Raw genomic sequence first — 27,733 nt, forward strand, 5'->3', positions numbered from 1 at the left:
AACTAATTAATACAAATTACCAAATAATACAAATGATATTATAAATAATGATTTATAGTAAGTAATTGTAGAATTAGAGAAAGAATATATATGTTTTATCAATTTCTATATTTTTATCAATTAGTTATATATAATTAAATAAAATACTTTAGCATTTTTTATAGAAATAAATTTAATGGTTGTATATTATTATATAAAAGAGTTATATTTAATAGATGCGATATTGCCGTCGATCCCAGGAAGGTGGTGTTTTACAGATGGCTCGTGGAAAGAGGGGGATAGTTTTTCAGGACAAGGTTGGCTTAGTACTTTGGAAGGTTTTGATGGATTGTTGGGGGCGAGAAATGTTAGGGCTAGTCTATCGCCTCTTCATGCAGAGATTGAAGCGTTGCTCTGGGCAATGGAATGTATGAGGAATTTACGTCAATTTCAGGTTACGTTTGCAACGGATTGTTCTCAGTTGGTTAAGATGGTTTCCGAACCAGAAGAATGGCCAGCTTTTGCAAATTATTTGCAAGATATCAAGACTCTGAAAGAGAGCTTCACCCGATCAGAGATTATCTATGTACCACGGGCGCAAAATTCAAAGGCGGATCGTCTAGCGCGCAGTGCTAGAAAGCAACCGTCTTTTGTCGTTCACATGGATTCAGATCACCCGGTTTGGTTTACAGAATCAGTATGAGTCAGTATTGTAGATGACAAAAAAAAAAAAAAAAGCCCACACAAAACCGTTTACAAAAGATCTTTCATGCTAAAAGCTTCCGATCATTGTATTGGTCATACTGGAGTTACACAAAAAACATACTCTCTTTTTTCTCTCTTGTGAGCTAGAATATTTTTGGTTTTTCATGTGTTAAACTAAAATATAAAGTAATCCTACAACCAATTATTTGAATTAATTATAATATTCTTTTCTGTAAGACAAAGGTTTTTAATGACTAAAGTTTATGTTTTTGAACTATTTTAAATCTCACATATCTTCTAAAAATATATACTGAAATTTTTTATTATCAAAATATTTGAAATTAAAAATTAAAATTTTAAATTTCTAATTATTATTCAAAAATTATAACAGTGTAATAATAATATATATTTCTTTATATAATATAATTACCCGCAAAATTGTGGATAAACACTTAGTAAATAATTATTTGTGAATGCTTGACATGTGTCATTGGTGGAGACATATTTTGTGCATGTATCATAAGGTTGGACACATGTTATACAAATGTCATTTGATGTAGACATATTTATTTATGTATCATAAGACATTTATCCATTTAAAAGCATGCAAATAATTATATATTTATTTTGGACTCTTCTTTTGGTTTGTTGGGTCTGGTTTTTTTTAAATAAGTTAATATCTTATTAAAGTGGGCTTTCGGATATAATTAAATGAGTCTATTCTATTATAAGGTTTAAATAGATAGACTTATTTAATTAAAAGCCCAATCCAAGATTCATAAATAGAATCATAAAACAGTAAGATGGTGGATTTGATCCATGGTTTTTTGAGTATTCTTCCTACACTCTAACCATCTGTATTGGTCCATCTTTCTGTTTAAATATTGCAAAAGTTTATGGTAACTGCTTCTGGCTCCGAATGAGGATTAAAGTGTGTGATTAGGAAGCACGGTTTAATGTGGATTATGGTATAATCACGATACAGTTAAAATTAAGGAATAATTAATTGAATGTTTCCATTAAATCAAGTTAGAATTATCTCAGCATCCCACCAAAGTGGGCTCTCTTGAAATAATTTTTAAATGAAATTGAAATAATTGGAGGTCATGAATTTATCTATGCGGGTGGCGATAAGCCCAAAGGACCTTCGTCATCTGGCAAGATAAAATTTATGGGAGCAAGACAAATAGATGATAATTCATTAGGTGGCCATGTGTGTGGTAGTTAGCCCAAAGGATAACTATTGTATGACAGGATTGATTATCATTAGTTTGTCAATGCACTGAGCCATCTATTGTAAGTCATGACTAATTTCCTAAGACATAGGAAGTGATGTTCCGCTGATGTCTTGTTAGGAAATATTAAAAGGTTTCCTCATTCGATTATGATAACATGATTCGGTTTAACATGTTTTTCCTTAATTTTCAGTTATGCAATCTGTATTAAGTATCTCTCCCAACATGTCTTCTATTCCAACGCTGAATGGCTCTAACTTTTGGGAATGAAAAGATTTCTTAATGATAGCTCATGCCTTAATGGTCCATAACCTTGCATTCAGAGAGGATCATCCAACGATTTCGGATTCAAGTACTGATCAGGATCACAGTAAACTTGAACGTTGGGAGACCTCTAACCGCATGTGTCTTATGTTGATCAAGCATTCTATTCCATCAGTCTTCAGGGGCATTGTGTCCGATGAGGTGGTATTGGCTAAAGATTATCTTGTTGCTTTGGAGAAGAGCTTTGCCAAGAATAACAAAGATGAAACGATTACGCTTCTAGCGGATCTGGTCTCCATGAGGTATCAAGGCACGGACAGTATCCGAGAGTACATCTTGAAAATGTCTAACACAACCTCCAATACAAAGGCACTTGGACTCTCTTTAGCAGATGATGTCATCGTGTGTTTAGTCTTGATATCGCTCCCGGGACAGTTTGCCCATTTCAAAGTGAGTTATAATTGTCAAAAGGAAAAGTGGAGTCTGAACGAGCTTATTGCTCAGTGCGTTCAGGAAGAAGAGAGGTTGTCTAAAGAAAAGGCAGAGAGTGCTCATGTGGCAACCACTTCAAAGGGAAAATCACCTAAGTCTAGGATGAAGAAGAGGGCTGCTGATTCAGGACATGGGCCAAGTCAAAAGAAGTAGGCATTAGGTGACGCCAAATATCAGAAATGCTTCTTTTACCATAAGCAAGGTCACATGAAGAAGGCATGTGCTAAGTATCTTGCTTGGCGTGCCGCTAAGGGTATGACTCTCGCTTTAGTTTGTTCTGAGATCAATTTAGTTTATGTACCTAAGGATACGTGGTGGATTGATTCAGGTGCTACAACTCACATAAATATGTCAATGCAGGGTTGCCTCCAGTACCGGAAATCCAACGAAGCTGAAAAGCTGATTATGTGGGCGATTGTAAAGGGGTTAAAATTGGAAGCAATAGGAAGCGTTAGTATTTTTGTTAAAGACCGGTTGTTTTATAGATTTGGAAGGGGTTTTTGTTATATTGTCTTTTAGACGTAACTTAATATCGGTATCCATTTTGGACAAGTCTGGATACTCTTGTACATTTGAAAACCATAAGGTTAAAGTTACCTTTTCAAATCATTCAGATATAATCGGTCATGGTTATTTGACTTTAACAGATAATCTTTATGTTTTAGAATCCATTGCTTCCTACCCTGAAAATTTGTATATTGATTCATATGGTACAAAACAAAAATTGACAGATGAGAGCTCCGCTGCGCTATGGCATAAGTGTTTAGGCCATATCTCTGAAAAGTGAATTAAGTGTATCGTCTCAAAAGGAATTTTTGGACTCTCTTGATTTTTCGAATGTTGGCCAGTGTGTCAGTTGTATCAAGGGAAAGCAGACAAACCAGAGAAAAAAAGATGCATATCGATCTTCAGGTGTCTTAGAGTTGATACATACTGATGTGTGTGGACCATTCTCTACGGCTTCTTGGAATGGACACCGCTATTTCATATCATTCATAGACGATTTCAGTTGATATGATTATCTCTACCTATTGCACGAGAAGTCAGAAGTTCTGGATGTGTTCAAAGTGTTTAAAGCTGAAGTTGAACTTCAATTAGGTAATCACGTTAAGGCTGTCAGATCTGACTGTGGTGGAGAACCTATGGCAGATATGATGGATCAGGTGAACAACGTCCAGGACCATTCGATTTATATCTAGAGGAGTGTGGAATTGTTCCGCAATACACCATGTCGGGTACTACAAGTATGAACGGTGTAGCGGAGAGACGAAACCACACGCTTCAGGACATGGTGAGAAGTATGATTCAGTTCTCTACTCTCCCAAAGTCTCTTTGGGGTGAAGCAATAAAGATATCAGCCAACATCCTAAACAGAGTACCAACTAAAGCAACAACCAAAACCCCATTTGAGCTGTGGACTGGAAGACGTCCAAGCTTGAGGCATTTTCATGTATGGGGCTGTCCAGCGGAAGCGCGACAATATAATCCAGAGGAAAAGAAACTGGATTCCACAACAGTTGGTTGTTACTTTGTTGGTATTGAAGAGAAGTCGAGGGGGTATAAGTTTTATGATCCTGTTACATGAACGCTATTTGAGACTGGAACATCAAGGTTCTTTGAGGATATGGAACTTGGAGAACGGGACAAAGAAAATAAGGATTCTTTCTTTGATGAGGAAGATAATCAAAAGTCACGATCCCAAAGTGAAATAGTTTTGATTCCACCCATTGCAGTTATTGAGGATTCAACTGCAAATCAAGAGGGTAACCCAGATTCTCATTCAGAACACGTTGAACCTCAAGAACAGTTCCATGAGAAGTCTCAAGAACCACCAGTGCCATTAAAAAGGTCCACTAGAGAGAAGAAGAGCGCAATTTTTGATGATTTTGTGGTCTTTATTCATGAACATGAGGATGGCATTTGGATGATGGATGACCCTTTAAGTGTATGTCAAGCCATCAAAAGTGTTGACTCTGATGAGTGGACTGATGCCATGAACGAATAGTATCAATCTATGTTGGACAATGGTGTTTGGGATCTTGGACCACTACCAGAAGGTGCAAAACCGGTTGGTTTTAAATGGGTCTTTAAAACCAAACGGAATGCAAACAGTAAAGTGAAAATATATAAGGCTCGCCTTGTCGCCAAAGGTTATACTCAGAAAGAAGGCATTGATAACCAAAAGACATTCGTTCCGCTTTCTTCGAAAGACTCATTAAGAATAATAATGGCATTGATAGCTCATTTGGATTCGGAGCTGCACCAGATGGATGTAAAGAGAGAATTTATCAAAGGTGACATTGATGAAGTGATTTACATGCAACAGTCGGAAAACTTTGTGGTTGGAGACCCAAACAAAGTTGTATGTAAACTAAAAAAATCCATATATCGTTTAAAGCAAGCGTCTCATCAATGGTATTGCAACTTTCATCAGGTGATCACTTCATTCGGCTTCGAAGGGAATTGTATAGAGAAACATAACTAATTACCGGATTTGCAGACCCTCCTAATCTAAGGGAAAAGAACTAATTACCGGGCTGAACTTTGGAGGTGGCAATTTGGGCCCAACAGACTTGCAAGGAATTTTAGTTGATATTAAATGAACAACGACAAAAAAACAAAAGTCAATCACATTACACATATTAAGACCAGAATCATTGCTGACGAAAAAAATGTGAAATATCACATCTTATATATAAAAGTCATCGTATTGCATCCTCAACAAGTCACATGTATCATATATTTGACATATCAAAGCTGAATATCTTTGTCTAAAGATCATGTTCCCTTAGTGTATATATGCCACTTTTAGAAAATATTATCTTACAAATATCATTGATCTTTTGTTCTTAAATTTAAAATTTCTGGTTTTAAAAATGATTACTATTATGTAGGCATAACTAAATATAATCCATTCATTTTTATTGTGGTATCATTAATATTGAATCTTAGTAGAAATATCGTTTGCAGACACAAAATCTTTTTGGTAAATTTAAAAAACCAACGAAAAACACAAACAGGAAACATGGTCATTTGTGTCTGAATTGTGGCAAAAACAACTATGAATTTGTCACGAAACAATACGTTGCTAAAAATAGTCATAATTTTTCCACCAATATTTAGTGAAACTTTATTCTCCAAAACTTTAATCTCAAAGCTTAAGTATAACCTCAAACCCTAAGACCCTATTAACGAAATGAACCATATATTATAAAAGAGTATAATTTAAAGCTACTTTTAAAACATAAACCTCAAACTTTAAATTTAAACATCAAACCTTAATTTTCAAACTTTATACAAAACTATACAACTCAATCCCTTTTTCAAAAATCTAAACCCAACGCATAAATATAACTTTTGAAACATTAAGTTTTAAATCATTAAAATAATTTACAAAATAAATTAAATTTTATTTATAAATATTTAAATAATTACATGCAAATTAAAAATAAAATAATCATATTTTCTCTCTATAAATTTAGAACTTAAGTAAAAATAAAATAAATATAATTAATAACTTCAAATTACCAGAAACAGCTCAGAGACTTACCCAAGACGACGACGGAGAAGATGCGCTGGAGACGAAGAACCGCCGTCGTTGGCATATATCGGAGTCTGGTAACCCATAAAATATATTTATATTTTTTTGTAATTAGGTTAGTTTGATTTCTAATTATGTTTGAGTTTGTAAATCTATAGTTAGTTTAAACAAAACTGATTGGTAAACCAATTGAAATATTAAATAAATTTCAGTTTATAAACTAATTCTAATTCATAAACTAAATTTAACTTACAAATCATTTTTTGGTTTAACATTATATTTATTTTATTTTAATATATAAATTTATTTTATTTTTAAAATGTGATTTTTTAATATCTTTAATATACAACTACTTATTAACCACTTTTTATTTTGTGACAAAAATAATCACAAATATTTTGTGGCACAATATGGTTTTTCGACCATGAAATGATCGTTGTAAATTCATGGATGTTTATTACAAATGAACAACTACATTTTTCATGCATATTTGTGGCTATTTATAGCCACAAAATTTTCTTCATAGTCATAAAAATTTTGTGGGTATAACTCATTTTTCTAATGTATAGACACTAATTTCTCTTTTTTTTAATCGATTTGGGCTAGATATTATTATTTTTGGCGTAGGACTAGATTTAAAAATGTTAGGATTAATATATCAGAAAGGAGCAAATCTGCAAACCATATTCATATCTAAGTAATATTTATCAATAATTAAACGACTAAGATGGTTGACAAAAGAAAACGACTAAGATGGTTAAAGAGAAATCGGGCTGTATGACACACAAAATTAATAACTCACTGACTAACAAATTGTCCTACCTAATTTTCACTGTTTCTCAGGTTTTTTATATAATATTGTCATATTATTCTTGCTTGCAACCGGCAAAACCTGCAAGACAAATATTTAAATTAATAATTATTAATTTTCAAAAGTTCTTCGTGTCTATTGCGGAGTCACATACCCTCACATAGTTTATTCGCTTTCTCAAAGTACGTTGCAAAGGGTACATCGTCTCCGCTTCTGAAATCATTTGCGAGACGACAACGTTACAGTTGAAGCGGCGAGAAGGAGAAATACGAGCCTATTTCCCTTCTAAGATTTGTGGGATTGTTGATGAAATTATCTATGTTGATGGTGAAGCGTTGTGGTGAATAATAGAAGTTTCAAAGATTCGTGTGGCGTGCGCCTCAAAGTTTATCGGAGAAGATGAACAGATTTTGTTATTGTATTCTATTCTATTCTATATAGAATATAAATTTAAAACAATATGTATTTTTCATATTTTGTTCAGTGAAATATTCTGTTACTATACTATTTTATCATGTTTCATTTCATTTGATGATTACTAAAAAATGTTCTATTTTGTTTAGAAATAAAGTTTGTAATTTTCTTAAGTTCTCGTTATATGTTTTTGAAGCTGTAAAATTGCACTATGATCTATATTGTATAGTTTAATATTACATAATAGAGTTTAATATTACATAATAGTATGTACTTTTTAGATTTTGATATTTGGGTTTAGGTTTTATACTTGAGTTAGGGTTTAAAGATAAGAGTTTAAAATTTAATATTTAGAAGGTGAGGGGGTAAGGTTAGGGTCATCATTAACTTCTTCCATGCAATCATAAACATTTCATAATTTCACCAATATATATTATGTCATTTATTTTGTTCATTATATTTGTGTTTAGGATTTATATTTGGGTTTATTGTTTATATTTGGGTATGAGTTTAGTAATTAGAGTTTTGGGTTTAGTATTTAGAAGGCCAGTGGGTATGGTTGAGACCATCATTGACTTTTTTATGCAATCATAAATATATCATAATTTCATCAATATGTACTATGTTATTTATTTTGTTCCTTTCTATTTTGATTTTGTGTTTATATTAGGGCTTAAGGTTTATATTAGGATTTAGGGTTTACTGACTGGAATTTTTAGTTTAGTATTTAAGAGTTGGGAAGGGATTCAGAGAAGGTTTAGTATCTAGGGATTCGGGTGGGGATGTTTAGTATTTAGGGGTTGTAGGAGGAATTATAATCTTATATATATTGGTGATGTGGAGTAGAATATTCGGTGCGTATGTATGTGGACAATAAAAATATACGTGGATCGCTTCTTCCTTTTTCATTTGGATTAGTTTTCAGGGAAATTAGGGTTTATATTGAGGTGGACGGTTTAGTGATTTGTTTATGTTTAATTTAAAGAATTTTGGGGTTTACATTGTATTAGGGTTTACATTTTCGCCAATGCATGTAACTTCGTAGCAGAGTTTCTCTGCTACGTTAGCATAAGTTGTGTAATGCGTACCACTATTATCTACTCATGTCGCAATATTCTCTTACACCATGTGTTAATTACAGTTGGTTTACGCGGTCGGTATACTTAATTATGTGCTAAAGAAACAACCATGTCACTTACTTTAAAAATTACAACTTGTAACATGTTACATGAAAGGATAAAACCGGAAGAAATGTGACCAAAAAACATTAAATTATATCAAAATCAATATTAATACTATTAAAAGGGAAGGAGTCTTATAAAATCTACCTATGAAAGTTGTTTATATCCTTTCATTTATCTCATTATCTTTTGGTTTTACCTTAAATTTAGACTAACAATATGTTACCATATATCTCTAACAATAATTTATTCAATATATTTATTTATTCAAATCCCACTCCTAAATCCTAATCACTACTATTACTATAATTAGCATTTTGATTTTTAATCGTAAAAGCATTGAAACTAATGTTTTACATTATCACATTTATCATATAATATATGCTTTAAAGCAAGAAAAGTTACACAACATATAGGTGTACATTTTAACTTCTTATTTCCTTTATAATAAAGTAATCATATCATATATAAACTTTTCCATTAAAATCTCATATCATATACTAAACTTTCAACTGTCTATAGTTTGATAGATATTTTCAAATTTAAAAATGAGTTTTCTGAATATTTATGTTACCTTCACAAAATGTAGAATTTTATTGGTTCTGTTAAAGTTAACCCGACTTCACGATATCAGTATTGATTATTCACGATTTTGAAAATTATTGGTTTAGATATTATATTCTTATATACTTTTCACTTAGAAACGAATCAATACTATTAAAAGAGAAATAGTCTTAAGAAATTTAATATAAAAAATTTGTTGGAGTCATGTATAACTAACTTTTTTCAGTAATACCATTCATCATTCTAACCAAACAATATTTTAAATATTTTTAACAGATCCTAATATTATTCCTTATGATACCTTTACTCATAAAAATATTTTATCAACCATGTTTTTGTACATTACGTTTAAAATCTATATCAAAAGGTTGTTGGACCTGATATGAACGTAATGGATCCACATATGTTCGGGTATTTAGGATCCTAAAAAAATCGAAATATTTAAAAAATCTGAAAAATATTCGAAACTCCAAACAAATACCCAAAAAATTCAAATACCTAAAAATTCAAAATTTTATTCAAAATCTGACACGATGAACTGAAAAATGCCCAATTTTTTTTTAATTTGAAAATTTACCTAAAATCAAAAACTATAACCGTAAACCAAAAACTTAAAAAAATATCCATAATACCGGAAATATATTCGAAATATCCAAATATACCTAAAAACACAACATATTTATGATCGGATCTAGGGTAGGACCCGGACTCAAACAAAGATATGTGGGTGCAAAAAAACCCAATAGGTTATCTTCTTTGGACTTGAATTGAACCTATATTTTTGGGTCGGTTCAGTTTGTTTTTTTGATCTGGATATAATTATCATGCCTAAAAAGAACTTAAGTAAAACTGTACATATAAAATCTCAAATAAACTAATTCATAGATTATATGACTGTTAAAAATTATATTTTTTGATAGAATAAGATTTTGTATTATAATATAATCAAAATCTAGTTATTCACTTAATTTATCACTCAGATATAGATATTGCATCTATAAATCCATGGTTAAACTATTAAAAAGGACGGAAAACAAAATAATATAAAATAAATTAAAACTCGTCCAACCAAACAATGATTAAACCACTTTATCATAGACAGTATGGAATCCACTCCTCGCACCACCAAACGATCTAATCTATTTCTCTTTTGTTTGACCGAAAGAAAAAAAATACAGTTGCCAAAACAATAATATTCTTTCTGAAAGTACTGAAGAAGAAAAATAAATTATTTGAACAAAATGAAAAGAAAAAAATATTCTTTAGTTAGGCTTCTACTTTAAGTCTAGAGAGAGAGTGTCGTATACACACGTTTTCCCTCAAATATGAAAAGGATAATTTTAGATTATTGTTTATTTATGAAATCGTATCCTTTCTTTAAATGGTTTGAAAGAGAATTTAAGAAAAGAAAAGTAGGATAATAAACCAAAGTTATTACGAGAATCAAAAGGAAATTAATTGCGTCACGGAGAAGCACTAAAAAGCATTTGGTGGTCGATGTGTCAAAAGCCCACTCTTATTAAACAAATTAAAAAGAAGAAAATAACAACAAACACACTCTCTCATAAATTCGAAAAAGAAAATATTAAAGAGTATTTGCATTATTTTTTTAACGAGAGCTCCACTTGAACTTAACACTTCCCCTGTCTGTCTTCTTTCTCCCTCTTTATAACCATTTAATTATTTTTTTCTTCTATAATTATATGGTGGTTGTAACCATAGTTTTTAGATGAAAAGTGTGATTGATTATGAAATTAAGACTACGCATGATATTTTCTTACTCGTGTCCAGATACATATATATATATATATATATATATATATATATAATAATTAATATCAATTTAAAGAGACTTAGAACTTCTCCAAAATCAACTTTATAACTTTAAATAAAAGTTTTATGTGTTCTAAAGCAACCTTAAAACTGAAAGATTTATAATAGTAAAACTACAAATATAAATTTTCATTATTAAAAGTCTATTTTGAAATTTATATTTTGAAATTTTTACAATAATATTTTCAAATAATTCTATACATGATTTATCATTTTAGTAATTATAAGTTCTTATTTCACAAATTTTACAAATATTTATAATACAATTATTATATATAAAGTTACAAATTATAATAGTACTAAAATTCATGCTAATTTGATTTCAAACATTCAAAATTTTCAAAATATTGTCCATATAAATTGGTGTTGTCGGAAATCGTTGTTTTTAAATATATATATATATATATATATATATATATATATATATATATACATATATATATATATATATATATGTAATTCTTGCATGTTCAAATTGAATAAACTCATAAATAATATTATAAATGATATAGTATAGATTTTATATCTATTATGAAAGTTTTATAATTCTAATTAAATTTCATCGACAATAAATACTAAATGTAAAATGTAAAAAAAAAACAAAAATTAGAAGGTTTCGCTTTTGGAGAGAAACACTGTAAAAATTTCAAATTTGAAGTTTTGCCAAACTTTAAAATAAGTTGTTTTTAAAAACTAAAATAAATGTTTAACTTTATGTATAGTGTATATATATACATATTATGTATGCTAGCTAGTTTGAAAAATATTTAGCTCTAGCATAAATTTTAAGATCCTATACAGAATATATACTAGCTAGTTCGCATATCGCATACTTATATTCAACAACCAAACACATATGTATATGGGTTAGTATTTCGTCTTTAATGGATAAGGTAATCTCTTCTTCTGTCTATTTTATTCTGGAAAATATTAAATGTACGAATTGGACATGAGGGTAGGCAAACTCGAAATACGCATTTTGCGTCAGGATATTTGACATTCAATCTAATATGATTGAGACAACTAACTATAGTATATGTTGGAGGCGGATATCACCCCGCTCTATATTCGGTTTGAGAACTCTATATATAGTATTCTTTAGGCCCGTAAGGAGAGAATAAGCCCACGGAGGTCCAACGTCGTTGCCGAACTCGAGAAGCAGTCCATGCCGAGCTGATGTTTTCAAACTACAGTATAACGAGGGCATAAAGGCACATGATCTTCGTCAAAGATCACGCCGTCGTTACAATCCGCTCTTGAATACACCTATAAGAGAAAGGCCAAAGGCAAGAGGAGGGGAACTGAATTCTCCTAAGCAATTTCTATACTTTTAATACATACATACGTTATTGTTCTATAGATATCCTCTGTATTTGTACTTGAATTCTACTTGTTTCCAATCATACCTTTTTTATACGAAATCATCAATATACATATTTTTTTACACATTTTTTAAGATATCGAAATCCTACACCTAATTTCTTATCGAAGATATCGATATCCTCTGTATTTGTACTTGAATTCTACTTGTTACCAATCATACCTTTTTTATACGAAATCATCAATATACGACGAGATCATAAAAATTGGGCTGTTATGAAACCACTTAAAAGCGATCACAGCTTCGAGCATTGGAGGATCCATCTCTTGCCCTACCTCGAAAGATAAAACAAGGAGGCCAATAATGGTACGGATCCCACTAGGCGTCACGTGGGAGATGACTATATAACTCCTATCACCATATTTAAGTAAGATGGAAGGGAGAAAAAACCAAAGGTGACACTCTTTCTAGTGCGCCTCGTACATCGTAAAATACCAAGAAGCGCCACCCAAGGTCCCTCATCCTCATCGAGAAAGAGAAAAATCGTCTCCAAGTACCTCGAGTGACTCTCAAATATTGAATCGACCCGACTGTACTGGCAGTTTTCTGAGCCAAAAATGCTGGGTAAAGTTTAGTTAATTGGTGCGATGAACAAGCAGAACCATTAGTCCCTGAAAACAGAATGACGGTGGAAGAAGAAGGCTGTGAGATTGGGAAAACATCATCTGATGGCGAATCATTATGGCCGCCATGAGATGGGGGAAGGGAGCCCTCCTTGAGTTTTTCCTAATCAAAGACGCCAACAAAGAAAAAAGTAGACTAAGTTAGAAACAAAGAAGAAGATGAAAGAGAGAAAAGAAGATATTAGATAAAGCCAAAGAAGATAACTTATAACTGAAGTGACATCTATTTTCGATGAGGAGTGGTGAAACAAGGGAAGTGAAAGTCCAAAGAAAGGAATTATCAACTTTTTGAAAAAGGTTCGAATCCTAAGAAAGGAAAAACGAATTGTGGATTTATACTCATTACACAATCGAATCAGAATTTAATAAAAGCAAATCAGAATCTCAAACCGGCTTCTAAATCTCCTAAAGATCCTACTATCTCAAATATACCATTCAGCTCAAAACCTGCACCTGAACTAGATGACTACTCAAAACACGTCGGTCTCTGGGGGCTTTTGTTGGAGATGAACTTCACCTTGTTCCATACTCGGTTCGAGAACCTAGTCCAATATTTTTAGGCCTGCAAGTAGACAATAAGTCCAAAAATGTTTGAGGCCTATGCCGACCTCTAGAGATGGCACATGTCGAGCTTATACTTTCAAATTATAGTATAATGGAGGCCAAAGCATTAAAAATAACCATAAAGGCGCTTTATCCTCGTCGTAGATCACACTGCCATTATGAAATCTACTTTTGAAGACCTATACAAGAAAGACCAAAAGCAAGAGGAGGGGGATCCAAATTCTCCTAAGAGCATCTCCAAAAGATACTCTATAACTTCAAATATGAAGTTTTTTGTTCTCCAAAAAAGAACTTCAAAACTTCAAATTTGAAATTTTGAGGAGTGAAACTCTATATTTGAAGTTTCACTACTCAAAACTTCAAATTTGAAGTTTTATATTTTTATTTGCATTTTGATTCTTACAATTACACATCACATTTATGATTCATAAATATTTTCTTGTTTATTGATTTAATCCTTATAAAAATTATATCTCATAAATATTTTAAGTTTTGCTTACAAAATTTAAGTTTACGCATAAAATTAAACAAAACTTTAAAATAAGATTTAAAATATTTAAAACGAGATTTAGATAACAAAAATATACAAAAAGAAACTTAACAAAAAAGCTTTTAAAAATTACATGATAACATAACTATTACACAAATGTAAATATTATAACAACACTTATAGTCTGGTAAGTTTGATCCCGAAACCTTTGAAATTTTTAAATATTTTCCAATTTTTTTTATGTAGCTGAAGATGATTGTTGTTGTTGTTGATGATGATGTCTTTTCATACAATTCTTTCTTGTTCATATTGAATATATTCATGAGTATTAATATCATTGATAAAAGTTGATCTTTTAGCAATATTTTATGTTTTTTTTTACTTTTTTATTCTAATCTAATGTATTTACAAGTATTAATATCACCCGATTTCAATAATTTTTATCTCTAATCTACAAAGTAAGCATGAGGAGTGCCATTTTTACTTCGAAATGCACTTGGAATAATATGGTATTTTATTTAAAGTTTAATATTAATTAAGTTATTCTGTTTAAAATTTTATATTTTAATACGATATTTTATTAATTAATATTATTGTAATATGTTTATATATGTGCTAGTTATTTATAAATTTTTTATGAATTTAAATTAGTTATGACAAATATAAGAACTATATTATAAAATCCAAATAGTTTTGAAGTTGAGTTTGGAATTTTGATTTTGGAGAAGAACACTTTTAATTTTAAACTTCAAATACAGAGTTTTGGAAACTTCAAAATAAAGTTCACTTTTGGAGATGCTCTAAACAATCTCTACACTTTGGATACATATATACGCTCTTGTTCTTACTCTATTTATTTGTACTTGAATTATTGTCAATCATTTAGCTTTTTTATACGAAATCATCAATACACGTATTTTTTACACATTTCTCCTAAACTTAATTTTTGAAATAGATTTTGAGATCCATCGGTACGTATCAAAATCCTAATTGCTTTATGGTTAAACTTAGGCTGGTAGGCATCTTACCTTTGTGTATACATATTTATGATTCTTATTATACCTATTATCAAGTTCAAGAAAAGAATGCGAGAGCGCATTTGCAGCGTTAACTAAAATACAGCAAACTCCTAATTGTTTAGCACCTGACTTTTCTGCAAATGTTGCTTCTGTGTGTTATACATAATGTTATGCCTATTATCAAACGTCAAAGATATATAAGCCATGACCGAGAGCTTGTGGTCAAGTGGTAAGGGGAAGGATTTGGAATGTCACCACATTTCAGGTTAGATTCATCTACCATGCGAAACTAAATCATATTTTTAATAGACTTGGATTTAACCCTTTATTTAAAAAATATATATATATATAAGACATATTTGTGACATTAACTCTTTCATAATTACGTAATATACATAGCATTCACACATTCCGTTAAAATGGCTCTTAATTACGATTAATTATGAAAATTAATCCTAGTTTATGTACAATTAATCCCGAGCTGTGTTTCTTTTCAACTATGCGGTTTGAATCTATATAGTGACAAAGCAATGATACTAACAAGAAACAGATAATCTATATTGAAGAAACAGGAAACAGTTAATCTAGATTTTTGATTTCGTCATAGCCCCTAGTTTCTTATTAATTTCACTTATATCATTCAAAAAAAAAAAAGATACGTCCGACTTAGACGCTTTCATTGTCACTGTTTTTGTTAGAAATCATTGCTTAATCAAACTGTACAAAATGTCTGACATTTCTTCATTATTTTTGCTTATAACATTATTGTTTGATTTTATATGGTTTAAGTTAAACTATAGTGTTACTCAAGTACACCCTGACACCTAGTAAAGGATTTTATAGACTGAAAAGTACTATTGTTTCTGAAAGAATAAGAAATTAAGTAATAGATAGATATCTGGAGAGAATAACAAAAATATAGGTGTGTACTCTATTGTAAAAAAGGTAATATATGTGTATGCACACACAATCATCCAACCACCTACTACTTGATATCATACATGGAGAAAATTATGTTTTATATCAACTTTGGTATAATGCAAACACGTGTTACGCATTTGAAAATAATAAAAACCACTACATGCATATATATACAGCAAAAATAAATTGCTTAAATTTCTTAATTCGAAGAAGTCTAAAGTAAAATAAAGGAAAGCTAGAAATAAATTCCAAAATGAATTCTTATTATGCAGATTGCTGACATGAATCTGTAGAATTAAAATATGAAAGACATATTTTCTGTCACTTATTCACATCTCCAACCAATAGTGCATTAAAATATTCCAAAAGATACGTAGACGTATTATTGAGTGAACAAAATAATGAGTGTATCTTTTTTTTGGGTGTAAATAATGAGTTTACCTTTAAACCTAACTTTTGCTCGATTATAAAAGGAGTCATTCTCCATTAGGTTTTGCCTGCCTCAAGCAAATAGAGTTTATCTCATCACTCACCAAACTTCTCTCCTCAATCTAAAGAGAGTATCTATACATAAACATAGATACATAATAGTTTTATATAACTAGAGATATAGTATCTATATAGAGAAGTAACAAATAATCAACAAACAAAGATGAAAAGTGGAGGAAGCAATTGTGGGAGATTGGAGAAAATTAAACCGATATTAGCGATAATATCATTGCAATTTGGGTATGCAGGCATGTACATCATTACCATGGTCTCTTTCAAGCATGGCATGGACCATTGGGTCCTAGCCACATACCGTCATATCGTCGCCACGCTGGTCATGGCTCCCTTTGCTCTGGTTTTTGAGAGGTATCAATCACAACACATACATATATGCATAGATGAATAATTCTCTTAGTTAATGATTATGTGTTTGCAGGAAAATTAGACCGAAGATGACACTACCAATATTCTATAGGCTTCTTGCTCTTGGAATACTAGAGTAAGTCTCTTTCATTAAAATGTCATTTCTTCTTTACAATTAGAAAGTTTGGTTCATACAAGTTTATTTTTATAGGGATTGTGATATTTAACACACATATATGTATATGTATATTTAAGTGAATCTATACATATGTAAATATATGGAAGCATTCTGTGGACCATATATATTCTTCACATTTTGACAAATATATACACACTCGGATGAACATGTTTTCGGTTAGTAAGGGGTTGATTCATGAAACAAATATTATAAATCACTTATTAATTTTTTTTTAGTACGGTTCTAAATGTAAAAGTTACCTATTCTAGATTTATAGTTGTCATGCAAAATCATGAGTTCGGGTACGTTACTTTATTATTTTTGGGCGCGAGTTCGGGTACGTTATACTCACATAGATCTTGTATTATTCAAAACAAAAATTAGTGAACAAGTAAAGTATCATTTTATTCAGAATATATATATATATATATATATATATATTATAATTTTGGATTTACTAAAACATAAAATAAAAGCATTTCAAATGATTCAAACTTTTACCGTGATATTATAAAAACCAAAAACATGAAAATGATGTAATTGGTAACGTCTTAATATTGGGAATGGAATCATCACCCACAACAACACCTTTAATGTGAAAACTTATTGGTGCTATCCTACGTAAACGCTTTCCTTTTAATCTTTGGAAAAAGCAATCTACTTAATTAAGTATACAAACAAAAAGATGATGTGAAAAGGCTATCATAATTAAAAAAAAAGGCTATCATAATAAAATAAAATAAAATATGAATATAAAGATAATGTTTGGTTGTATAAATTCAGGCCCCTCATGGATCAGAACTTCTACTACATAGGATTAAAGTCCACGTCGGCATCTTATACTTCTGCCTTTACAAATGCACTTCCCGCAGTAACCTTCATTCTCGCCCTCATTTTCAGGTACGTTAAAATTTTATAATTTTTTACTGTGATTAGATATATTTCCTAAGAAATTTTGATTATTCTTCAATATTTATATCTAACTTATAGAGATTATATAAAATATTTAAACATCCGCCTAAAATGATTACTTTCCCAACATCATTATGGCCTTTCAGCATCTTCATATTTGTTCTAACACCAATTTTTTTAAACATTAAATCAGGCTTGAGACGGTGAACTTTAGAAAGATACATAGTGTTGCAAAAGTGGTAGGAACGGTAATAACGTTGGCAGGAGCAATGGTAATGACTTTGTACAAAGGTCCGGCCATCGAGATCGTGAAAGCTGCACATTCTTCCTTCCACGGTGGCTCCAACACTGCCACGGGACAGCACTGGGTCACTGGAACCTTAGCCATCATGGGAAGTATCTCCACTTGGGCTGCTTTCTTTATTTTACAGGTACTTTAACTAATTAGTTAACATTATAGTTTTTCTCTTTGTAAATTAACATGCATTAACAGATGTATAAATTTTTTTTTTTAACAGATATATAAATTACTAAATATCATTTTTATTTTTTGCAGTCATTCACATTGAAAATTTATCCTGCCGAGCTATCCCTCGTGGCGTTGATATGTGGGATTGGATCGATCCTAAACTTCGGCGTTTCGATGATATTTGTCCGCGACTTGAGCGCCTGGAAAATCGGCATGGACTCCGGCACACTCGCCGCGGTTTACTCCGTAAGTTTAAATTAATCAACTTAATTAAATACTACACTGATTAATTCTTATCAACTAAACCTCATTCCTATTATGTGGGATTTTCTTTTCAGGGAGTGGTTTGTTCGGGCATTGCTTATTACATACAAAGCATTGTGATTAAGCAACGTGGCCCCGTGTTTACGACGTCGTTTAGTCCTATGTGTATGGTCATTACAGCTTTCCTCGGTGCCCTTGTTTTGGCTGAGAAAATCCACCTCGGAAGGTAATTATTAAATAACATTTCTTTCTTTATTACTAGTTTAAGGTGATTAACAAAGTCACTAACGTTTCAGAGGGTTTAATTTATTGTAAATATGCAGTATAATCGGGGCAATTTTCATCGTCATTGGACTATATAGTGTAGTATGGGGAAAAAGTAAAGACGTGGTCAATCCATTGGATGAGAAAATCGTCGTAGGTCAAGAGCTTCCGATCACTAACTCAGTCAAACAAACGAACGGTGATGTATTAGGAGCACCAATGAACGGTCGTGAGGCCTCGGGAGCACAAGTTAATGGTGTGGCTACCAGTATCTGAATCAATCCCGAAGAGAAAAAGAAAGATACAGAGACAAAGAGGTCATCTCCTTTGGGGTTGAAATTTTGATATCTTTCTTGTTGTTTTTGTGTTTTCTTCTTTGTTTCTTTTACGTTTTCTAATGCTCTACTTTTAAATCTAGTAACCTTTACTTATCTGTGTTTTCTCTGTTTCTACTTTCGTGTATTTTGAAATTCCAAGGCAAATGATGAATGGATCATTTGATAAATATTTGAGCAGGACTATCTCCGTATCAGTTAGTGTATATGCATGAATGTGTTATCGCATGAGATTTGATAAGGCTACGCAAGAAAACCGGTTTTCGTATAATCCTGTCTGTAAAAATCTGACGCTCACACACTTGTGTTTTGCGGATTTAGTGATATATAAAGATAAGGATGATAAGTTAGAGATAAGGATAAACTCATGTTAAAGTTATCTGTGGAAACCGAAATTCGCATCCTAAATTTCTCAGAAGTTTCGGATATCTGCTAAACCACACACCAAACAATCAAAACACGAAAGTATAAACAAAAAACAAATATAAGAATCGAAAAGAGAGCAAGAAAGATTTTTATTCGGAATCTATGTTGAGCGTTATAATAAGGTAACAGCCTTGGCTACGAGAGCTATCGGCGAGATTCCTAATTCTAGCACTTAAGACTGCAAAAACCTAATTGAGTCGCAGCTCGAATAACAAAAACGGAAAGTTGCCTAAATTGCTCTAAGTGTTGCTCTGAGTAAAAAATTTGTGTCCCTTTGCACCTTCAACTTCGATCCTCTTATATACTCCTTCTAAGGCGGTTTGCTTTTTTCCTTTCTGCCCTCGATCGAGTTTATCGCTTCGCAGAAATATTCCATTTTTCTTCAATCTTTGTGTTTATCTTCGGAAACTTGACATTTATCCTCCGAACTTGACATTTATCTTTTGTTCGGTAACAAATGATAAACCGTCGTAACGACTAGGTTTGATTTCGCATAAAATCGTAAGTGGGCTCTTTGCCGCGTTCTAGGCCCTTTTGGGCCGTTTTCCGACCTAGGCTTTTATACGATTTTATTAAAAGAGTGCTTTCGAAACGACGTCAATTCCGAAGAACATTCAAATTCCTCGTATAGTGTAGGCAATTCTTGGTGTTAAGGTAACTGTTGCCGTTTTATACGATCATTCCGAATGTTTTTTGATTAAACGAGTTCTTGCGGTTTTTAAATCATAAAGTTCCAAGGTACCTCCGATCGAGACAAAAGAAGAGCAAGTTTGGTAAAATCTCGGGAGAGGAGCTACGATGATAAGGTGAAGACGAATTCTGTTCGATCCAGCTCGGCCGTTCGCCGAACTGGATTCTGTGGTTGATCCAGCTTGGCCGTTCGCCGAACAGGACTGGCCAGCTCGGCGAACGGCCGAGATGAATCCGGTGGTTGATCCAGCTCGTTCGTTTCGACGAGCTGACCATTAGACCTTTGGTAGTTTTTTCCGTTCTTTTTTTACTTCTTTCCCATTTTATGGAAGAGAAGATTTTTTCGGGAAGTTTTCTGACGTTGATTTTGTCGTAACCGATTTTGACTCCAATAGTTAGGCCCCAGCTTGTTACAACCGTGAGGTCCTTACGAGTGGTTTAGACACATTGAGTAAGTCAGACAGAATTCAATGTCTGAAAATCCGAAGATGAATAGTGAATCCTTTTGCCTATAAGTATGTGGAGTAAGTTTTCAAATTGTATACTTGCTCATTTCCACAAATTTTCTTTCAAAGAAGATCCTTTGCTCTCTTCTCTCCCTTTGGTAAAGAATAATTTCTCTATCTTTTCCTCTTTTCTCTCTCTTTTTTTTTTCTTTTCGAGAAAGAAAGATCATGTCTTCAAGGAGAAAATCCTCCACCAAGTCTCATCACGACCGTTCCGTTCCCGATGGATCCAGCTCTCAGCATGTCGATGTTGTGCCAAAGGTGGATTTCTCGGCAGGCTCGATATATCCTGAAGAGATCGATGCATACTGGGCGGCTAGCGGCGAAGTGAAACCTCCCGTTCCTGGGCTATAGGTTCATTCTACTTTTAAGGCCAACCCTGTGGCCGGCAGTCCGTGAAATCACTTGTAGAATATTCTCAACTCAATTACGGAGCTCCTCGAAGAAGAATCAGATCAAACAGAGTTCATATGTGATAGTTATGCCATTTACAAATCAGGTGATCTCCAGTTCTCACGAATTCAGACCACCCGAGAAGCTGGAAATGGCTAACCTTCTTTCTGATGAACCAACGACCAATTCAATAATGCCAAAGGTGATTATTCATGTTCTAAATGTCCAAGAAAGTTTTGGCTTGATGGTTTTCAAGAAGATTCAAAAACAGACTTTTTCTGGCCAAATGGAGAAACCGATAAAATGTTGGCTAAGGGAAAAGATGGATTTCGACCAGGCCTCAAAGGGACATGTCTTGGCCCATATCAGGAGCATATTCTTCACTTTTCAAAGTCTTGGTCGTGGTTATATCAAGAGGCAGTCCAAGTTTCAGTCAAAGACTTTATTTAGTCAAGTCTTTGTTTCTATTTTTATTGTCTTGTTTTTAGCACATTCTTCTTTGGATCTCTACAACTTGTAATCCTATAAATAAGGCTTAAGACACACGAAATAAGATAATGAATTTTATCTTTTTATGAGTTTATCTCTTTATTCTTTGTAGAACACTTCTTGTTTCTTCGTGAGGTTAGCTCCTAGTAAACTTCTCTATTTCGTTGGACTTGTGCATTATATCAAGCAACATATAGAAACCCTTCTTTTGTCGGACTTGTGCGTCATATCAAGCAACAACTGAAGTTTGGTAGTATCAAGAGAATTTCCGCCCCTCTTGTGTCACCGATCAATCCATCAGTTCTCTCTTTTGGCGAGTTCATATCCATTAAGTCTGATTGAGTAATACTTTCCTAATTTAGGGCGTATGAAGTGGTATCAGAGCCACTTTGGCTGGTTTGTTTTCTTTCATCTTCTCATCTTTCCACGTTTTTCTTCTCTTATTGCTTGGATCCGGGCTGTTCCTTTACTCCTTTGTGATCGCCTATTATTAAAAACAAAAACAAAAACAAAAATCGATACAAAAAAAAAGTTTTGGCTTGAATCACTTCTGAAGAGAAATCCAGGGAGAGTGGTGGAAGAGAAACCCTGCTGGCTGAAGAGAAACCCAGCCTTAGGACAGTTAAGGCGGATCCATATCAAAAATCTCTTCATATTTCTTTTTCTTTTCTTTTTCCCACAAAAGTTTGTTTTGGGTTTTGATTGCTGAATTTTGATTGTCTATCATCCTTTGAACCAGTGGAAAGAACTCTGAGTGATCAACTAAAAAATCGTGAACTAAACACTTTGAGAATGTGAGGATTTTTATTTGCTAACTCTTTTGTTAATTGTTTTCAGGATGTTTGAACTTCTCAAGAAATCAAAACCACAACAAGACGTTTACTTTCCTTTTAAAACCATGTTAGAAAAAGAGAAAATGATTTTTGGAAATAAAAAACAGTTTGCTTCTAATGGGTTTGATTTTGTGCAGAAACAAAGAAACCAAAGGAATAGACAAAACATGTTCGATGATGATGAGAAGTGGGTCAGAAGTGGTGAACGTCCCTTCACCAAAGCCAAGAGAAGCAACCGTGATGTGTTTGATCAGAATGAGCTTCAGACTTATGTCTGCTTGGAGAAGATGTTGCATAAGGCAACTCATGCTATCCGACTACTCAAAAAGGAGGGAAACACCAACAGTTCTCCTGCACCAAAACAGTAAAGTAATTTTTTTTTCTCTTTCAAATTCTGATTTGAAAACTAATGTGTTGTCTTCTGATAAAAGCAAAGCTGTGAAAACCCATAAGCAAAGTTCATTCTACCAGGTGCTTCAAATGCCATAGGATCGGTCATTACGCTAACAAGTGTCAAAAGCAAAGACCATTAGTGACTTTAGAGAATGAGAACGTTGAAACCGAGCCAGAAAACGAAGACCCATTACCAATTTTCGATGACTTCACATATGAGCCAATGGAGGGGCTAGATGAAGAACAAATTCGTGGTCATCAAGCCAACCAAGAAAAATCATCTTCCATTCAAAAAACGGACCGAACTCAAGATGAGCATTGTGCTAATTATGGTTCTTTAGCTTATAATCATTTTCCTTCTAATATTTCAGATTTGAGGACAAATCTTTTTGAAGAGGAAGGGAATGATGTGCCCCGGTACGTGGATCAGTGCATTGGAGCCAACCAGCATGGAGATCAGGACGTTATAAACAATTTGACCGAGGTTCGTTCATCTGACCGTACCGATCAGACTGACTGAGACGTCCCGCGTGCATCCGGATTAGAGCTTCGGCTGGAACCACGTCTAGACGACCGAACTGACCGAACCACAGCCCGTCTTCCCCGACCAACTCGACATTCTAAGACCCACGCTCGAGCCAGACTTACCTTGGGTCGTGAAGGAACCGAAGACGGACATGCATTCTTATCCAGCGGACCATCCGGACAGTCCCACCAGCGTCCTTATCTTTACCCCGTGCATCCATCTGGTTCGGATGAACCGGAACATTATCTGAAGGGCCATTTTTGACCAATCTGCATGGAAGACTGAGTCTTTGACTCATTAATTCAGATCTGGTCAAATTTGTATTTTCTATGCATTATTTTCCGTGTATTTTCTTTATTAGTCTTTGACTACAAACACTATAAATATATAGTATCATTATATGAATAAAATGAGTATGTTTTTGAGTTTATTTTTGTTTCTTCTCTGAGTGAGAGAGAGAGAGTTCTTTAGCTAGTTCATTGGTGTGAACCGGCTTGTTGATTTGGTGGTCAGCCAATTCATCTTTGTGTGTTGTTTGGTGGTTGACCAAGACACTACATTTTTTCTTAGGTGGTTAGCCTTAGATCGTGGGTATATCAAGAGTCATTCCGCATCTCTTGACGATCCTTTCATTCCATCTCAGTTTCAGAAGGATCATTTGCCTTCTCGGATCATATCCAACACCGAGCTAAAGTGATCCTTCAATTCAGGACGTATCAAGTGGTATTAGAGCCACTCAACTGGTACTATCTATCCGTCATCTTCTCATCTTTCATTTCTAAACACTTCATCTTCTTCTTTCTATCTCAAATCTGGGTCACTACCTTACCTATCGCCATTCTTCTATAAAAAACAAACAAAGTTCGATATTGGCTAGGTGGTGGAAGACAAATCCTACTGGCTAAGGAGAAATCCAGCCTTGGAGTGGTTAATACGGATTTCCAAACCAATTCTTCTTATCTTGCTATCTTGTGTTCATCTCTTGGTTGCTTGGAGATTCCATTGGGTAACTTGATTTGTTCTCTTAGAACTTTGAGAGGAAACTCTTGTGTGACCACTAAAATCCGAGAGAAACACGTGTGTGGGTGAGGATAAACACTTGAGAGTGTGAGGATTATTTTTATCTGTTCACCTTTTGTGTTGAAAATTTTCAAGTTAAGATGTTTGAAACTGATCAAAGAAGGCTTTTCAGTCAGTTTGAAGTCCGGGAGTTTTGTGACAACCTTGTGGAGGGTGTAGTGAAAGCTCTCAAGGACGTCACTAAGATCCAAAAGAAGAGAACAACCACACGTGCACCTGTAGCTAAGCCATCCTTATTCATCAATAAAAAACCCAAAGGTAAATATGAAAACAACATTGAAGATCTAAAAGATTTTTCAGATTCTTTACCAATTTTTGATGAATATGGTGAAGAGCTGATGGATAGTTTGATCATTTGTGAGGATGAATGTGATCTTCGTTCTCCAAAATCTGATTTTATGTTTAATGATGAAGAGACTAATGGACTAACCTGTTTTGAACCAAAGCATCCGAGTAGTCTTGTTCTAATTTCACAGGATTTTGAGGAAGAACCAATCGACTACTCACATCAAGCATCGCTTCTTGGCACTAGAAGACCCATGTACGTTGATCTATGTCCCATCTATGATGAAGAAGACGAACTTGGTCCAACCTTCGATGAGAAACCACTAAGCATCACGCCCATCATCATGGAGAACCGACTTTGCTTTGATCCCGACACAACTCCTACACCTTTGTCCAAAGAGCACTGTAAGGAACTTTGTATCATCAGTTATGTGCCTGATCTTTTTTATAAATTCAGTTACAATGAGATAAAACTTTCTGGTCTTCATCATCTTGAAAATTCGTTTGAGCTTGATTTGCAACAACTAGTTTTCTGCTCTAGAAAATCGTTTGATTCATTTGTTTTCAAAGAAAATAGCTTTAGTCTGAGTTCTTATGGACATGAACTGATCACTGGAATTTTGTTTGCATCTTCATATGCTTTGGACGATTTTATGGTTAGCACATTGCTGGAACATAATTCACATAGAGCTGAAACAGATTTTTGTGGTGATTCTCTTTTGAAATCTGTCTATTCTTATTCTGAATCTGATCTTGAACTTTTGTATTCTAATTCTGATCATGTTAGGCACGTTTTGAAAATGACATATGATATTTCATTTCTTGAAAGCATTCTGATTTACAACACCTGCTTTGATAAAAATGTTGTTCCTTGGATAAGTAATTCTCGGTTTAAAATTGATCTTTTGTGTTCTAAATCTAAGAAACTTGCGCATGTTTTGAATTTTTTCTTTAGGAACTGTGCTATCATGTGCCCTGACACCATTCTGGTGTATAACACTTACTTTGATAGGCTTCATGATGATCTGAAACGTGTGCTACATGTTCTAGGGAAAGAAACTTTGGTTTCTAATCTGAACAAGTACTTGTCTTGCACATATGATCATAGTATTTTAATGTTTGTTTTGAGTGTCCAGGATAAACATGATCAGTCTCTAGGAGGTGTCAGGAACAGAAGCAGAGATCTTGCTGATCAGTTTGAGATTTGGAGATGCATGTACACGAGGAAACCAACTTCAAAACTCCAAGGAAGTTTCTGTCCAAATTTTCCCTTCTCTGAATTTTACGTGTTCTTTAGATTCTTTTTACCTGATTCATTTTCTTCTGATACAGGTAAAATGGATTTTAGGTAAAATCCTTTTAAAGAGGGAGGGAATGATGCGCCCTTAGGTGGCGCACCGGGCAAAACAGACATCCATGGCTTGATCATTGGAAGTAGTAAAGATATATATGTTCATTGTTTGATGCATATCTTCCAAACCACGAGGCTTATACGCATGAAATCACATGAAGAATGGTCTCAACTCAATTACAGAGCTCCTCGAAGAAGAATCAGATCAAACGGAATTCATATGTGACAGTTATGTCATTTACAAATCAGGTGATCTTTACTTCTCGCGAATTCAGACCACCCGAGAAGCTAGAAATGGCTAACCTTCTTTCTGATGAACCAACGATCAATTCAGTCATGCCAAAGGTGAATATTCATTTTCTAGATGTCCAAGAAAGTTTTGGCTTGATGGTTTTCCAAAATATTCAAAAACAGACTTGTTTGGACCAAATGGAGAAACCGATAAAATATTGGCTAAAGGAAAAGATGGATTTCGACCAGGCCTCAAAGGGACATGTCTTGGCCCATATCAGGAGCATATTCTTCACTTTTCAAAGTCTTGGTCGTGGCTATATCAAGAGGCAGTCCAAGTTTCAGTCAAAGACTTTATTTAGTCAAGTCTTTGTTTCTATTTTCATTGTCTTGTTTTTAGCACATTTTTTCTTTGGATCTCTATAACTTGTAATCCTATAAATAAGTCCTAAGAACCAGAAAATAAGATAATGAGTTTTCCTTTTTTATGAGTTTATCTCTTTGTTCTTTGTAAAACACTTCTTGTTTTTTGGTAAGGTTACCTCCAAGTAAACTTATCTATTTCGTTGGACTTGTGCGTCATATCAAGCACCGTATAGAAATCCTTCTTTTGTTGGACTTGTACGTCATATCAAGCAACAACTTAAGTTTGGTAGTATCAAGAGATTTTCCGACCCTCTTGTGTCACCGTCCAATCCATCAGTTCTCCCTTTGGGGGGGGGGCGGGGGGGGGGGGGGGGGGAGGGGTTCATATCCCTTAAGTCTGATTGAGTGATCATTTCCTAATTTAGGGCGTATCACCATGGATCTCCAAACAACACGTCTTATCTCCTAAGACCACGAGCTCACGCTGATATACCCCGGTTCCGGCGACATGGCTACAATCTTCTGTGGTAGGTGACTAGCGATGGAGGAGAGCGGTAACTGGTGGTGATGATACATGACGACTCCGGAGGAATGAGGTGAGATACCTCACGGTGGTGGCCGGTGGTGATTGATCTTGCAGCACGTCTCGTCTTGTCTTCTCGGATACATATGTGAAGAAGAGAAGAAACACATGTGATGAGCAAGAGACATGGAAGGAAGGGACACAACGAACAAGGTGATGAAGATGGTGTGAGATGCTTGACGGCGTGTTATCAATACTATTAAATTAGGAACATGTCTTATTGATATATGTTTAGTCCAACTTAAAATCTAATTACATAAGAAAATACATTTTATTCTAAATATTTTGTA

The 27,733-nt window shown here is 33.5% G+C and overlaps 2 protein-coding genes across 2 annotated transcripts; both read left to right on the forward strand.

Annotated features, from left to right (window-relative positions):
* The first annotated feature begins 2,219 nt into the window (after positions 1-2,219).
* On the forward strand, positions 2,220-2,828 carry LOC106411866. The gene has a single exon (XM_048742097.1). It carries the CDS (start codon positions 2,220-2,222, stop codon positions 2,826-2,828), a length of 609 nt encoding a protein of 202 aa, XP_048598054.1.
* A 13,676-nt stretch (positions 2,829-16,504) lies between these two features.
* Positions 16,505-19,463, forward strand: LOC106397017 (WAT1-related protein At1g44800-like). The gene is made up of 7 exons (XM_013837553.3): positions 16,505-16,872; positions 16,943-17,005; positions 17,831-17,947; positions 18,153-18,390; positions 18,516-18,674; positions 18,767-18,918; positions 19,016-19,463. Exons 1-7 carry the CDS (start codon positions 16,670-16,672, stop codon positions 19,230-19,232), a joined length of 1,149 nt encoding a protein of 382 aa, XP_013693007.2. The 5' UTR covers positions 16,505-16,669; the 3' UTR covers positions 19,233-19,463.
* The last annotated feature ends 8,270 nt before the right edge of the window (positions 19,464-27,733 follow it).

This window comes from Brassica napus, chromosome A10 (assembly GCF_020379485.1).
Source record: "Brassica napus cultivar Da-Ae chromosome A10, Da-Ae, whole genome shotgun sequence".
NCBI lineage: Eukaryota > Viridiplantae > Streptophyta > Magnoliopsida > Brassicales > Brassicaceae > Brassica > Brassica napus.